The sequence below is a fragment of the Merops nubicus genome, unplaced genomic scaffold (assembly GCF_000691845.1).
Source record: "Merops nubicus isolate BGI_N331 unplaced genomic scaffold, ASM69184v1 scaffold4518, whole genome shotgun sequence".
NCBI lineage: Eukaryota > Metazoa > Chordata > Aves > Coraciiformes > Meropidae > Merops > Merops nubicus.
The window spans coordinates 5,361-21,715 of record NW_008624963.1 but is presented as its reverse complement, the minus strand read 5'-3'; the positions used below and the strand labels follow the sequence as shown (position 1 = coordinate 21,715).

The 16,355-nt window shown below is 42.9% G+C and overlaps 1 protein-coding gene across 1 annotated transcript; it reads left to right on the top strand.

The window, feature by feature from the left end:
- Positions 1–6: 6 nt before the first annotated feature.
- GPN1 (GPN-loop GTPase 1) lies at positions 7–15,067 on the top strand. The gene is made up of 13 exons (XM_008945500.1): positions 7–79; positions 1,589–1,628; positions 3,719–3,785; positions 4,454–4,491; positions 5,015–5,093; positions 5,196–5,290; positions 5,901–5,946; positions 6,951–7,097; positions 10,721–10,803; positions 13,063–13,102; positions 13,777–13,867; positions 14,187–14,297; positions 14,916–15,067. The coding sequence occupies exons 2-13, from the start codon at positions 1,621–1,623 to the stop codon at positions 15,002–15,004; spliced, it is 894 nt and encodes a 297-aa protein (XP_008943748.1). The 5' UTR covers positions 7–79; positions 1,589–1,620; the 3' UTR covers positions 15,005–15,067.
- The last annotated feature ends 1,288 nt before the right edge of the window (positions 15,068–16,355 follow it).

Genomic DNA, 16,355 nt, shown 5'->3' with positions numbered 1-16,355 from the left:
CTGCACGGGCAGCACTGCCCCCCCTACGTCATCAACCTGGACCCTGCCGTGCATGACCTACCCTTCCCTGCCAACATTGGTGAGTCCTGGCCGAGCACTGGCACGGGTGGTGCGAGAGATGGGAGGGTCGTGGGCCAGGGGGTCCGTCAGCAGAAAGCGAGCACGGTTTGCAATAAATCAGCCTATTTTTGGTGTGTGGCTTTCCACATTGTCCTGGTTCGGCTCGGATAGAGTCGGTTTTTACCTGCAGTCAGGTGGGAGTTGGTCAGTAGAGCATGAGACTCTTAATCTCAGGATTGTGGGTTCAAGTCCCACATTGGGTGCCAAAGAGACTGTGGTGGTTTAGCCCCAGGAGGGAGCCGGGCACCACTTGGCCACTTGCTCACCCCCCACTCCCCAAATGAGAGGGAGAAAAGGGAGAAAAATACAAACCCCCATGGGCTGAGATAAGGAGAATTTAATACAACAATGCAGAAGGAAGAGTAAACAACAGCAGTAACAATAGGTATAACAAAGGGTACAAAGGAAACAGATCTCCAGCGTTTCTGGCCCAGAACCAGCCCTTGCCCCCCAGCCCACTCGAACCCAGCCCCATGCTCACCCTGGCACGGGGTCAGCATGGCAGCAAATAACCCCCTGGCTGCTCTGGCTGTGTGCCCCGGTTAGAGCTCCTGCCAGACTGCGGGGGAGAACCAGCCCTGTCCCAGCCCAGCCAGGGCACACGTGTTCTCGGGAAGCGGGGCAGAGGGAGCAGGATGTGTGAAGGTGTTTGGCTGAGTCATTTGTATTTGAGATTCCACGTCCTAACACAAGGTCTTTAACTTTGTTTTTTTTTTAAACTCCTTTCTCCTGCTATCTTTAACATGTGATTTTTTAGGACCAAAGGCATTCTTCCATCACATTTGTACCTTTTTTACAGATGTTGGTGTGATTTGGTGTCTTTGTGTTCTTGTGTTTTTTTCCTTTGTCAGCAGATTCAATCTGTTTCCCTACAACCAGAACAGCAGTAGCAGTACGTGCTACCAAGTAACTTATTGAAAGCACTTTAAGAGAGATGAATTTTAGAGCAAATACCTTAAGAATAAAACAAACCTCATGTTTAGTCATTCCAGAAGGCAGAATTGTTAGGTTTATGGGGGTCACATCTCTCAGTTTCTCAAGTTTGTCAGCCTGCCTCTGCAGAGGACAAGAAGGCAGTGTGGACACCGAAGCTGTTCTGTTGAAGTCAGCTAAATACTGGAGTACCTGTTCCAGTGCTGGATCCCTGGTAATACAGTTAGATATCTAAACTTCGTTAATTGGGTGTTGATAGCTGAGAATGAAATTCAGCTGAGACAGTTACTGCTAAATAGATAAATCAGTGATGTTTCAGGTAAATTACATTTAGTTTCATATGTATGCTGACAGCTTATCTAACCTGTTAGGCTTTATTTACTCTAGTTGGGAGGTTTTTCCTCTTGGTGCTAGATCTGTTATTAAGGCAGAAGGAGACTTGCAAGAAAAAGGATGTTCACCTACCAGCAAACTGATGAAAGGGGACATTTCAAATGTCATGTGCTAAAGCTATTTATATGTCTTCCTCCTCTAGATATCAGGGACACTGTGAAGTACAAAGAAGTCATGAAACAGTATCCTTTTTTTGTCTAGGTAACAATATTTGAATTCTCAGATTTTGTGAAAATGGTCTGTCACTTCACACACTATGATGAAAGGGGCAGGAAAAATTGAGGGTTGCAGTAATGCAGAATGTTGCATGAAGGTGAGAAATTCTTGACTACGTATTTCTTGTGAGTTTAGAAATGTGTGTTCCACAAGATTTGATACTTCCTAGGTAATTTTCTCCCACGCTAAAAGTGATTCTGACTAGCAGTACATTTTTAAAAATAACAGGTACTCAGCTCATGTATTTTTTTTTTCTGTTCTTTTGAAGAGCTTGCATCTTTCTTTGTGGAAGCCAACAGCCTTTTTCCCCCTATGCTAACAAGTTTAATTTCATTTGTTATCATCAAATATACAAATTCCTGTTTGCCTGTAGTAGGTGGAGAAAATGATTTCCACATTGTTAGACCATACTCAAACCACTGTTGTGTGTCTGAATCTCAGAGACATTGGACTGTTGGCTTTTGCTGCTCAGTATTTTGGTGACTGCGGTTCAGTTGCATAGAATCATTAAGTTTGGAAAAGACCTCTGAGATCATCAGGTCCAGCCATCAATCCAACACTACCATGACGACTGACCATGTCCTGAAGTACTACGCCAACATGTTTTTTAAACATCCCCAGGGGTGCTGACTCCACTACCTCCCTGGGCAGCCTGTTCCAATACTTCACCGCTCTTTCAGTGAAGAAATTTTTCCTAATGCTCGATCTAAGTCTCCCCAGCACAACTTCAGCCCATTTCCTCTCATCCTATTGCTAGTTATCTGGGAGAAGAAACCAGCCCCCAGCTCACTCCAGCCTCTTTTCAGGTAGTTGTGGAGTGCAGTAAAGTCTCCTCTCAGCCTCCTCTTCTCCAGACTAAGCAATCCCAGTCCCCTCAGCCGCTCCTCATAAGCCCTGTTACCCAGACCCCTCCCCAGCTTTGTTGCCCTTATATGGACCTGCTTTAGCACCTCAATGGCTTTCTTGTACTGTGGTGCCCAAAACTGACCTCCATACTCAAGCTGTGGCTTCCCCAGTGCCAAGTCTAGAGGTACAATCATTCCCCTGCTCCTGCTGGACGTGCCATGTTTGATCCAGACCAGGATGCTGTTGGCCTTCTTGGCCACCTGGGCACACTGCTGGCATGTTACACTAAAATGATGGCACTTCCACAGAGGTTCTGTGTTGAGTAACAGCTTATGCAGATTGAGGTAATACACACAGTGTATGGATTTGATTTGCTAGTATGACTCTTTGAGTTTAATATTTTAGATAAGAATAAAGATGGTGGGATAGGATTCTTGATTTGGGCTGTTGTTTGCTGTAGAGTTACCGTTCAGTTTGGTGTGTAGGGGCATGATTTGCTTTACTGTGCCTGTCAGCCATTGATAGAGTTTAAACATCTCATTAAGTAGTGCTTAAGGAGGGTATCCGGCCTTGTGTTTGGGTACTGAGAGCAGTGGCCTCAGAAGACACTGTGTACTGATGGATCAGTGTGGGTTCCTGTGCTGTTAAAGAAAAGAAAAAGATTCTTTGCTTCTTTGAACATAATTAGTATTGAGATCTGCATGCATGGAATAGGATTTAGAACTCTTCATCTTCAAGCTGGCACTTCAAGTATCTTTTCAACGTTCATTTCCATTATCATTTAAATTCTGCTAAAAATTCATTTGTGCAAGAAATCTTAATTATCTTTTAAAGTATAAGTTCTTAAGGGCATTCAGGGCATTGTTAAAACCTGAGTTACTGTCTGTGCTGTAATTCTTGTCGGAAAGACAAAGATGGCTTTTATGTCTATCTTCTCTTTGTCCAGAATGGTGATGCTTGAATAGTGGCAGGGGGAGGGCAGGTGTGGCTCCTTTTCCTTTGGTCAGCCATAGCCGTTCGGGCAAGAGAGGCACCACTTTGTATTTGTTATGCTGCTACATCACTTAAAAGACATAATTGTGTGTGAGGGGTGTTGTCTTTTGCTGCAATGTATCCATTGTGTGTTGTACATGGTTAACTGCTATCAGAATTTAAAAAGGAGCCCCCTGAGGTCTGCATAATCATCTTCCTTCCTAAATGAAGCATCCAGATACGGCCTCGGCCCGAATGGTGGTATAGTGACCTCTCTCAATCTCTTTGCTACAAGATTTGATCAGGTATGAGGTTGTTCCTGTGTGGTACTGTGCTGGGAGACTGAGGGTTTGTTTATTTGGAGTCTCAGAGGGCACTGTGTTTGGTTGGCCTTGTAGTATTTCTTTGGAGTTAGAGGATTTTCCATACAGAACCACGTTTTACAAAGCAGCCAAAATGCGTTAGCTTTCACTTGAGAGTTTTCAATTTTTCAGCTTTTTTAAAAGTAAAATTTAGAGGCCACATGTACAGAACACTCTTTAGTCTTTGTACATAATTGTTCTGTTGCACAATGTCTACTAGGAGATCTTTCACATAAATGCTCCGATTTTGAAGTCGGGAAGCTCACATCTGCAAGTGGGTTAAGTGGTTTGATGGTTGAGTGGTCTCTTAAACCATAATGCTGAGTCAGTGCTGTGGTGGGAACTTAGGCAAGGTACTGAGACAACGTGTTGTCTCTTGGAGAAAGGTGATAACAACAACATTTCTGGTGTGATTTCTATAGCCAGATACTAGAACAGACAAAATCATGGTTGTCTTTGACCTATTCAGTATCTGAGTGTTTTCCACCCTTAGGAGGGCATTTTCACACACTGAAAAACTTAGAGACTTTAACCTTCTTTTGATACATGAAATGACTATCAAAGTTTCCTGTTGTGAGCCTAAATACAACATATACTCCTTTTTCAATCAGGTGATGAAGTTTATTGAAAAAAGGCAAAATGCATCGAAGTGAGTATATTCTATGAAGTTCTACTTTTCTGGGATCAGTGTAGGAAAACCAGATGCAATCATAAAAAGGTTCTCCACATGTTTTCTAGTTGGTTTTCAGCCTTTGTGGCAAAGGACATAGAATTAGAAGAGATAAACTAGACTTTCTTCAGATACGTTGAAGAAACGTCCGCTGATTCCAGTTCAGCTTTTTTTGTCTTCTGTTAGACTTTCATTTTTTTTCTCAGGCACTGTTTAAATATGCAACAGTTCTTCTGAAGAGTTTGCAGTACTAAGTGTCTGTCAGATTGGTGCCTTCAACTTCAGTAGCATCAGAAGAGCATGCATGCTTCTGAGTTATAAAATTCACGCAGGAGATTTTCAGGCATGCCCATAAATCTTATTGATGTTTAGAAGAAGCTTTTCTGATCTGTAACAGAACAATTGTGATTTGCTGTTACTTGTTTGTGGTAATCTAGTCGGAACAAGACCTTGTGCTTAACTAATTTTCCCTTACTGTTTGTTGGGGGTGACTTCTTATTAGGTATGTTATTATTGACACACCAGGGCAGATTGAGGTATTCACCTGGTCAGCATCAGGAACAATCATAACGGAGGCCTTGGTAAGTGTTTTCTGTGTGACTTCATGTTGAGGCTCTGTGACAGGAGTGGCTGTTGGAAAATATGTACTTTTAGTTAAAATATCTTCTACTTTGTGTTTCCAGGCTTCCTCTTTTCCTTCAGTTGTTGTTTATGTGATGGACACCTCTCGCAGTACTAACCCTATCACCTTTATGTCCAACATGCTGTATGCCTGCAGGTAGGAGAACCTGAAAATGCAGTTTACTTTGATTACTGTTTCTCTTGGACATTTAATTTGGAAGGGAATCATGGAATGGTTTGAGTTGGACCTTCAAATGTCATCTGGTCTAACCTGCCTTGCCACAGGCAGGGATTCACTAAATCAGGTTGCTCAGAGCTCCATCCAGTTTGTCCGTGAACACCTCCAGTGATGGGGCACCCACAGCTTCTCTGGGCAACCTTGTCCAGTGTTATCAACACCTCATTGTAAACAATTTCTTCCTTCTGTCTAGTCTAAAACCAAGCCTCTCTCCATAGTTTCCCAGCAGTCCTGGTTAATAGGGGAGGTCCCAGATGACTGGAGACTTGCCAAAGGGACACCCATCTACAAGAAGGGCAGGAAGGAGGATCTGGGGAGCTCCAGGCCGGTGCTGTGTGAGCTCTGCTCAGGGGCAGTCACAACACGGGTGCTACCAACACCCTTCTGACTCCCAGCACAAAGGCCCTGCACCAGGAGGCTGCCCTGGGAAACTCAGCTCAGCCAGACCCGATACACTTGTTTTCTGTTCTACTAAGAGTTAAATTAGTTCTTAATGGGTGATTTATTTTTTTTTCTTGTTCTCCCCCAGCATCCTGTACAAGACAAAGCTGCCTTTCATTGTTGTCATGAACAAAGTAAGTCAAAGTTGTGGTTTCTGTGTCCTAGTGGAACATTGACCTGTTTAGTTTGCTTTACTGTGATGTCTTTGTCTTGCTACAATAATACATTTTCTAGAAAACAGAAATGGGGAGGGAGCTGAAAACTGAATCTGAAGGGGGTCTTTCATCTGGTATACAAATACCCAAGAATCAGGGCTGGGCAGTTGCACCCAGACATGCAAGTTAGAGATGATACTAACAATTTGAAAAATGTTTTGCACCTTAACCCTGGACTATAAGGAAACTGAACTTTGTAACATCAGGGTAACTTCATTACTGAATCCACTTTTACTGCTTGTTCAGAACAATTACCTTAATAATGACTTATTTCTACTCAGCAGCAGGCTGTTGTCTCACAGTGTTCTGCCTGTTTTGTTCCTACCTGTTTTGAGGAAGAAGTCCCATATATTGTAGTAGGCAAAGTGTAATGATAGGTGTTTGATCCACATCAGTGACACTAAAAATAGGCCAGTTTTTGCGAGAACGCGGGTAAGTACTAGCCTGAGGATGCACCTCCATCATGGTGTGAGGTACTTGTAGCCTTAAAGGACTGCTTTAGCATTTAACAGCTAGCCCCTGACCCCCAGTCTCATCCAGAAGGGATGGGATCTTCAGTGAGAACTATTCTTGTCTGACCTCAATCATACAATCTAATATTTACAAATTAAACTTTCTTGTATGGTATCCAGTTTTTGGATGTCACTTTCTGGTTAACCATAGAAACCTTCAGACTTGCAACTGTTTCCTTAAAAATGCGTTCTTAAAACTGGGAGAGTGGGTAGTTGTCTTCTCTTTGTGTATTGAAGTAGCTGGTCTGATAAAAGCAGAGCTTGGAAAACCTCAGACCAGGGCTGAGTATTTTGAAAAGGTCAGGATTTTGAAAGTAAGTTTAAAATGGAAGGTTTTTATTTGTCCACTTAACAGCCTGAGGCTCATTATTCATCATTATTACTCCTGAAAATTTTCTCTTCTCCTTTCAGACTGACATAATTGACCACAGTTTTGCAGTAGAATGGATGCAGGACTTTGAGACTTTTCAGGATGCCCTCAATCAAGAGACATCCTATGTCAGTAACCTGACTCGTTCCATGAGCTTAGTGTTGGATGAATTTTACAGTTCATTGAAGGTAAGACTCCTCTTTTTTTTTTTTTTTTTACTACCTCTCATAAAAGCCTGGAGAAGAGAAAGCTCAAGGAGCATATAATTGATGTGTGTAAATACCTGATGGGAGGATATAAGCAAGATGCAGGCAGGCTCTTTTCAGTGGGGCCCAGTGAAAAGGACAAGAAGCAACAGACACAAAATGAAATACAGGGAACTATATTTAAACAGAAGATGAAAAAAGCATTACTGTCATTTTACTGATGGAGCACTGGAACAGGTATTCCAGAGAAAATGTGGAGTCTCTATCCTTGGGGATACTCAGAACACACTCAGACAAGATCTTGAGCAATCCATTTAGTTAATCGTGCTTTTTGAGCAGGAGAAGTTGGACTGGGTGATCTTCAGAGGTGTCTTCCAACCTCACCCATTCTGTCCTCTGCAGAAGGGCTTTGTGCTGCCTTTTTGAACTGGAATCTGTCAATGAGCCTTGCATTGGGTGTGAGGATTTGCTCGTTTGAACATGGAGTAACTTCAGTTGCTTGTCACACCAGGTGTCAGTCTGATTCATTTACTACTGTACTGTGATGAATCATCAGAAGAAAGTTAAGATAGGCTGGTAAGAGGTAATGTTCTGTCTTGCAGTGTCTCCCATCTGAGATAATTTTCCTTGCTCTGAAAGTGTCAAGTACAGCTGGGCAGTTTACTATGTAGGAAGAGGGGAAAGAATCTCAAAACCAAACAAAAATTATCAAACAAAAAATGATCAGAGGGCTGAAGCACCTCTCCTATGAGGACATACTGAGAGAGTTGGGGCTGTTCAGCCTGGAGAAGAGGAGGCTCCAGGGGGACCTTATAGAGACCTTCCAGTGCCTGAGAGGGGCCTGCAGGAAAGCAGGGGAGGGACTGTTCACAAGGGTTTGGAGTGACAGGATGAGGGGGAATGGCTTTGAGCTAGAAAAGGGTAGGTTTAGGCTAGGCATTAGAAAAAAGTTCTTCAATATGAGGGTGATAGACCGCTGGAATAGGTTGCCCAGACAGGTGGTGGAGGCCCCATCCCTGGAGACATTCAAGGTCAGGCTGGATGAGGCTCTGAGCAACTTGATCTAGTTGGAGATGTCCCTGCTTATGGTGTGGGGTTTGGACTAGATGACCTTTTCAGGTGCCTTCCAGCCCAGACATTCTATGATTCTATGAAAAATCCTGTATATTTGCTGAGTCAAGAAAATGTGCATTTTTTCTTTCACTTACCAGATTTTAGAAGGACAAATCCCTTCAGCTTCTCTGAAACCAGTATTCATTGGAGGATGTTAACGATCCCATAAGTCTTTTTTAGTCTGTTCTAAAAGGGTTCAGCTTTTCATCAGCATCTACTTAAGAAAAAGCAAGCAAATGGCATTATGGATATTGCAAGTAACACAATGAAAATAAATTAATCCATTCATAGAGATAATGATAGTTTAGCCAAAACAAAAATATTGTAAGTGCCCTCTTTGGAACAGTACACAGTATTTCAAAATAGATTGTAGTGATGCTATATACAAGACTAAAGTATTTCCTAGGCTCATCAGCTGTTTATCTGCAAGTCATATCTATTAGAACAGTAAACAGGAAAGCAGGACACATGCAGAGGATTATACAGTAGAAGGCAGCTGGTGATGCAGTGCGATGAAAGTATAAATATTATTAGCACAGTGCCGAGACTAATGCTCACAATCCTTTGGAATGCTTGACTGTCTGTATTTGTACTGGACTATTGACAAAATGCAAGGCTGCGTTGGAAAATTTTCCATTTGGAGTTGAATAGTTAAGACTACTTATGAGAAAGAGGAGGAGTTTTCTTTAAAGAACCTAATATTTGTGATGGACACCAAGGACTGGCCAGTGCCATGGGCCGCTCAGCTTGGCGGACATGGGATGGTTCATTTACCACAATCTCAAAGTGCAAAAGAAAATTCAAAGGGTGTTTTACTTCAATCAAACAGTGAAACCTTATTTTTGCCCATAAAGCAGCACGTGATAGGTAAAAGTGTGACAGGAAAGTTAAGGTAAAGAGGGGAAAAAGAGTAATAGCTCCCACCACGGGTCCAAGGCGTCCCTGTGGCCCCTGATCCATGCAGCGTCCCGCTGAGCCTTCTGATTGTCGTGATCCTCAGTGGGGAAAGCTTCCCGAGTTCGGTTGCTAAGGATCCATCTTTTATGCCAGGTGATGCACTTTGCTCCTCCTCTGTCCCATGGGCTCCTGCCAGTCTCCACCTCCTTCCTGTGACGCTTCACCGTCTCCAGCAAAGCTACCACACATGCTCAGGGAGGAGTGTCGGAGGCGTGGTCTGCCTTAGAGGCAGGTAGCTTTTGGCCAGGAGGTGTGTGTTCACATTATAATGATATCATAATGAGCAAAGGTCACCTTAGTCTGTGATTTCTTCATCAGCACCAAGATATCCATCTTCCTTAACAATAGCTGGGCAGTTGAATTGGGTGGGTCTGGCTCCTCCAGGTAACGCAGAACAGTTCAGCACAATTCGTGGCACAGTACAGAGGCAGTGTCCCAGGACCCTGCACAGCACAGGACACTTCATGCCGTGCAGCTCCGGCTCCATCCTGGGCTCTGCACCCGTGTACCCAAAGGAACCCCGCTGCGTCCCAGGGATCGGCAGCTCCCCTTCAGGCAGGCTGCTGCAGACTCTTGACAAGATGTTACCTGAAGTTTCAGGGTACCTGATTGTCCAAGTCTCTGGTGATAAGGTTGAGACAATATTCCTCATCTGACCGACTCTTACAGCTAGTAATAGTCTTAGTTAAAGGTGTTTTTAGATAATTGATTTAAGAGAACAAGTGGCCAGAAGCGTAATGACAGACAAGTTCAAATTAGAAAGCAGGTGTGCATTTTGAATGTATTGCCAAAGTAACTGATTAAATTCTCCATCTCCTGCTGTTCCTGGGTTGGATTTGGTACGTTTTAAATGTGGTTCAGCTAAATGCGAAGTATTAGACAGAACTTGAGAGGTAAAAGGTCAGTTATTGTGCTCTGGCTCCTTAACTCTAGTACACTGATACTGCCACAGTCATGCTTACTGCTTACTAGGTTCAGAATGAGAACTTGGGTTATTGTCTGTAGCCAAGTAACAGAAGAAAGACTTAATCTTTCTTTTGAATTGCCCTATCTTGTTAATTATGTTTAGACATTGTATTAACTATGGTTTTTGTGTGGTATTGAGGTTGGAGGTACAGGATTGGGTGCAGAGTTGGGTTTTGTTTTTTTTTTTTTAAAACTATTGCTCCCCACCCCCTGTTAAAATTTATAAAATGAACAGGAAAAATAATGGAAAGGAGGAAAAAAACCTGAAAACCGAAACAAATGCATGCCAGCCAAACTGCAGAGGTAGCAAACATTTCCAGCAGGTAGGGGAAGAGGTTGAAAGTAGGAATGACAGAAGTGGAAGTATTACTGCATACTCTTATGCCATTGTCATGATTAAATGGGTATCATTAGATGCCTCTATTTTATTTTTTTTAGCTTTGGTGTTTTTTGTTTGGTTGTTTTTTTTAAAGCTACTGCCTTTGTCTTTCCAGCTCTGATCATCCATCAGTTACCTAAAATCCCCATTCAGTTACTCTTCAGTTCTGGTGTCTCATTTTCTTTTATAGGTGGTTGGTATTTCTGCTGTGCTGGGCACAGGACTGGATGATTTCTTTGTCCAGCTCTCTAAAGCTGTAGATGAATACGAGAGGTAAGGTGATGACTTTTGGTCCTTGACCCAGTGAATACCTTCTGAAGCCACTGATTCATGAGCCCGTACCTTGGATTTGAAGGGGCGTTCACTTTTCACAGCCAGGGCAGAGAAGTGTTTCTAAAACAGTTAAGTGCAAGAGTCAGCATGAAAAGTAGCAGTCAAAAGGAACTGTTCAGTGCTAAATGTCTGTGCTAACTCTTCAGGGAAAAAGTAAAAGCCAGCAAATCTGTGGAGTAATTTTTTTTCCTCTATATACAATGATACTACAATCATTACAATGCTATTAGGAAGAAGTTGTGCCAGGGAAGGTTTCGATTGGATATTAGGAAGAATCTCTTTACTGAGAGAGTGGTCATGCACTGGAAAGGGCTGCCCAGAATGGTGGTGGAGTCATCATCCCTGGAGGTGTTCAAAAAATGAATAGATATAGCACTTGAGGCTATGGTCTAGTGGTTATGGAAGTGTTGGGATGAAGGTTGGACTTGATGATTCTAGAGGCCCTTTCCAACAGTACTGATTCTATCTTTGGGAAGCTCACACATCAGTTTGGCAGTCTGAGTAGATGAGGAAGTTGAAATTCAGTTATTTTTTGAGAATTTGCTTCTTCTGGGATTCCCCCCCATGAAATACTGCCAGGCTGCTCTATAACATTAGAAATCAAATCCAGTAACTTGGATTACTTGGAAATCCCTAAACCAGACCACAGATTGTTGTTAGAGAAAAATACGTCATGCTGGATTGGATAGCCAGAGAGAAGCTGCTACAGCTTCATGATCCCAGGTTTGATTAGTCTGGCCTGGTCATGCCCTCAAGCCTGCACACTGCCTAGTCTTTGCTTACATGCAAATAGACCTTTTTATTCCCTTGTCTCTCTACTTCCCTCACTTGTTCCTCCCCAAATCTTGTAAGTCCCTCCCTTTTCTCACCTTTGTTTTCACCCCTAAACATCCCATAATAAATCCTGTGCCATCCCCAAATGCTTTTTCCCTGCATCTCATAAAGTGTCCTGCACCTCCAGGCAGCCAGCCTCTGTGCTGGCAGGTGATCCAGAGAGCTCCCAGTGAGGCACAGTGGTGTGTTTCACACCTGGACCATGGGGCCCATGATTCTCATGGGACAGCCCTGGGAGAAGCCAGGATAGGGTTCCAAGACCTTAATTCAGATTCTCTGCTGCCCACTGTGCCTCTGTGTTCCTCGGGGCTCATTGAGCTGGGTCTTTGATGGTTTGATGGCTCTTATGATGGGCCTGGGAGTATCTGGGTAGGGTATTATTTGTGCTCCACCTGGCCTGAAATGTGTCTCTGTGCTCTTTGGAGATGCTGATGAGTTTTACTACATAACTTAACAATTATTCTGTGATAACACTGAGGTATGCTGCCTACATAATGCAACCTTAGTTAAGGGTTTCACCTAAGCTGCCAATGTGGGCTTGTAGTGACAGGACAAGGGGCAATGGTTTTAAACTGAAAGAGGGTAGATTTACATTGGACAAAAGGAAGAAATATTTTACTATGAAGGTGGTGAGGCGCTGAAGCAGGTTGCCCAGAGAAGCTGTGGATGCCCCATCATTTGAAGTGTTCAGTCACACTGAACAGGATTTAGAACACTCTGATGTAGTGAAAGATGTCCCTGTCTGTGGTGAGGAGGTTAAACCAGACAGTCTTTGAAGGTGCCCTCCAACTCAAACCATTCCATGACTAAGAGTGGGCATCCGCCTGCAATTTATCCTTACTTCCTTAAAGAAATATTTCAGAGGTCCCATAGTGGTACAATAGTTTGGAAGTCTGTGGACAGTCCTTCTGTATGAGTTCCCATTGAACTCTGTTAGGAGGCCCGAGTACTGGCAGAGGAAGTCTCCCATGGCAGGGAGATTGGATTAAATGATCTCTAGGGTCCCTTCCAACCTAAGCCATTCTATGATTCTGTGAAGTCACATCTGTGATTAGAGGAGAGTGAGAGACCTGCTGATATACAGCAGTGAAACAGTGACCTCAGTCAAGCTGGTTTAATTTCTTATCCAATAAGACATTGTGAGAAAGGTTTGGTATATTCATGAAATTAGTTCACTTATTTTTGCATCCATTGGTTTCAGAATCCAAATCTGGGTAAAAAGTACCCTTAGTCTTTCTGAAATGTCTCTCAAATGTGAAAGCCTAGAGAAGAATTTTTTTGGGGTAGAAACAAACCTCCAGGATGCTCCTTAATATAAATTGTGTATTAATTCAGACTGAACACACACTTCGTTTACCTTTTCAGAGAATATCGTCCAGAGTATGAGCGCCTGAGGAAAACGTTGGTAAGTATTTGTAACTATTGTATAGCTGGGCAGGGGGTCTTGGGGTCACTCTTATGGACACAGTTGCCTCTGTGTTGGGAGAGTCTAACATTTAATTTACTAACCGTACCCAGTGTGGAAACACTCCTGTACTGAAGTGTACTGTCTTTTTTTCCTAGATTTGGTGAAGCATATTGTCATAGAAATAAAGAAGTTGTGTAAAACAGACATCGCTCAGTGTGTTAGTGCTAATAATTTATTCAGGCAAATAGTGAGAAAATGACTGGGAAAGATTTTTATAGAGACTTTTTAAAGGATACCTTGCCAAAGTGGTTTGTTGGCAATATCACTGTATCTTTCTGCACCAGTGAAGTGTGCTGTTTGGACTTAGACAATGACAAAGACTGAATTGTGGTACCAAGATTGGTTCTGCTCACCTGGAGTTCTTGCTGTCCAGAGGACAGTTGTCTGCAGGCACAACTTCACTGCTGCTGAAAATGTTCATGAAGTCCATTGTGCTGGAGGTTGCTTTCTGTGTTTATCCAAAAGCTCCCTGTAACCCTAGTTGTAATGTAAGACCAGCTTATTAACTTCTGCTTTCTGGCTGGGGGACAGATTGCTAGTGTGGAGTGAGATTACTCTTCTGATGATGATGTAAATATACTCGGAACCCACGTGTCACTTTGTAATTACAGGAGGAGGCTCAAAATAAAAAGAAGAGAGACCAGCTAGAACACTTGTGGAAGGACATGGGCAGCGTGTGTGTGCAGGGCAACACGCTTGCAGGTACCTTTCTAGGACGGTTAAATTTACTGCAGAAGTTGTCTGAAGAGTCTGCCTCGAGAAGACACATAGTGCTTTTCTGTCCCCATAGCAAAAGTGTGAACGTAGCTTCCTGTCAGCAAAGAGGAGTGGGGCTGTAGTTCCTGTGGGATGAGTCAGATTTAGCTCCTCATTGGGTCTGTCACAGATGTGAGAAGAAAGCAGCTTTCTTCCCTTTTAGGGTGGGTATTAATTGCTGTGTCCATGTGCAAATGAAAACTGTTGGGGCAGGAGCCCACTCACATGTTAGCTGTCCTGTGGAACCATTCATGTTCCTTTCAAGGGTTTGACGATGCCTCTGCAATGGGTCCCCCTGAGCTGATCCTAACACGAGGAACTCTTGATGAGGAAGAAGAAGAGAGGGAGAGTGATACTGATGACATTGATCATGAAGGTAAGGGAACAAGGGATCTGACCTGGTCCAAAAGCTGCCTGTCCAGTCAGGAAATACACTTTATATTTCATTAACTGGATTGACTAATGAGAGCCTAGAAAATAAACATTCAGTCACCTAAATAGAGGTGTCCAAGTCTGTGGCAGAAGCCCAGCTGCAGTGCTTAGTCCAGTGAAATCATTCTCTAACCTTTGTGAAAGTTCAATTGTAAATTTTCTATTCAAATAATTACTTTTTTAGGTGTATAACATATATAAACTAGACAGGCTGTTATGTTTGGAGCTTAACCTGGTTAACGCACAATATGTTTCATCATCTTTTTGGCTTTACAGTTTCTGTCCCTGGCTTTCTTCCCTTTTCCTGTGTCTTCTGGTCTTGGAGCAGTCTGCTAAGTTCTTACAGTGTGTGGCTTTTATGTTATATAGCTTGTAGGCTTAATCTTCTTTCTTTCCCTGTTCCATTGATTTTTAGGATCACTTAGTTCTTTTGCCTTGTAATGCAGGTGAGGACCAAACAGACTTTGTGTTGCTTTGACTAGCCTGACTTTCTTCAGTAATACAAGTAGAACAAGTGCTGGAATAGTGTTGAAACCTAGATTTTTTTTTTTTTTCCCCCTAGTTACTGAGGAGAGTCATGAAGAACCAGCCTTCAGAAATTTTATGCAAGAGACACGGATGAAATACCAGAGAAGCAACCCAAATGAATGAGACCTTCAGAAGTAGAGGGTTTGGAATCCCTTTTAATGGAGTTAAAAGTAAAGGAACTTGCATGGAACCATGCATGAAGTCTTCTATCTGAACAGCTTCCTCTGATAAATTTATATCTTTCTTCCTGAGGTGACTGTTGGTCATACGAGTTGAAGGTCTTGTATCCAAGTGACTGCATATTTGTCCATCTGCCACTGTGACTTCCTGAAGCTGCAGGAACGAGGCAGCACTTTCTTTAGCTCCAGATTCTTTAGATGTGCTTGTTAAGAGCTCAGGCTTTGAGCTCTGACAGCCTTAGCATCTAGAGTGCTTGCTGGTCTCCAAAAGTGTTCCAGTCACTTCTGCAGACAGTTGTCAGCTGCACCTAGGACACAAGTGAAATATCTGTTATTTGACACTCCATCAATGTGGTTTGATGGTTTGGTTTCAATTAAATATATTTTATGTACTAACAAATGTACGATGGTTATATAGAAGGAGATTTCATTTCACCGTTCTAATGTGAGACTTTTTTTTCTAGGCTTCCAGCCCACCCGTATGGATGCACAGCAAATGCATCTTAATTATGTTATTCAGGCACAATGCAGATGCCTCCCACGAAAATCCTGAGAAAAGAAAGTTCCCAGGAGGGAAAGTACTAAAAGAATCTGGCTTGATTCAGCTGAGAACCAAAATGTGCATGACTGTGTGCTGGCTGCATGTATCAGTGGGTAATGTAAACCAAAGGTGTTCTGTAGATGAGTGCTCATGTGGCATGCAGACAAGGACTTGGAGATGAGCTAGTACTGATTTTCCTGGTAGGCACTGCAGGCACAGATGTTCACTTGCTTTTCACCATTTAGAACTTGGGCATCTTTGTGTTCTTTCCCTCCACACAGTGCTGCAGCCTCATCAGAGGTTTCTCAGTGGCAATCTGACAGTAGGGTCTATGAGTGCAAATTCTGTGCATTTGTGGAAAAACAGTTTCTGTGAATTTTGAAAGTGTAACTGGCAGGGAAGGAAAATTTGTAAGGAGCTGTTTTCTACCAGTTGTGATACACTCACTGCTTTACTAATGGAGAACTCTCTGAGAGTGCAGGAATTTCAAATTTAGGTAAACCAGACTGATCCTTCACTGAAGTATTGTCCAGAGCAAGGCAGAAACAAGATTTTGTAGCATACTGGTAAGGTTAAAATACTGTATTTGTTGTGAATCACAGAATAGTTTTGGTAGTAAGGGTCCTTTAAGGTTGTCTAGTCCAGCCTAGATGTCTCTGGAGTGAGCAGGGAAATCTGCAACTAGAGCAGGTTGGTCAGAGCCCAGTCCAACGTCACCTGGAATGGTTCCAGGGATGGGGCACCTACCACTTCT

Excerpts from the sequence above, each read along its gene's own strand:
- GPN1 (XM_008945500.1), top strand. Across the intron at positions 4,492-5,014 it reads AAAAGGCAAAATGCATCGAA|GTATGTTATTATTGACACAC; the intron begins GTGAGTATATTC and ends ACTTCTTATTAG. Across the intron at positions 10,804-13,062 it reads GCTGTAGATGAATACGAGAG|AGAATATCGTCCAGAGTATG; the intron begins GTAAGGTGATGA and ends TTACCTTTTCAG.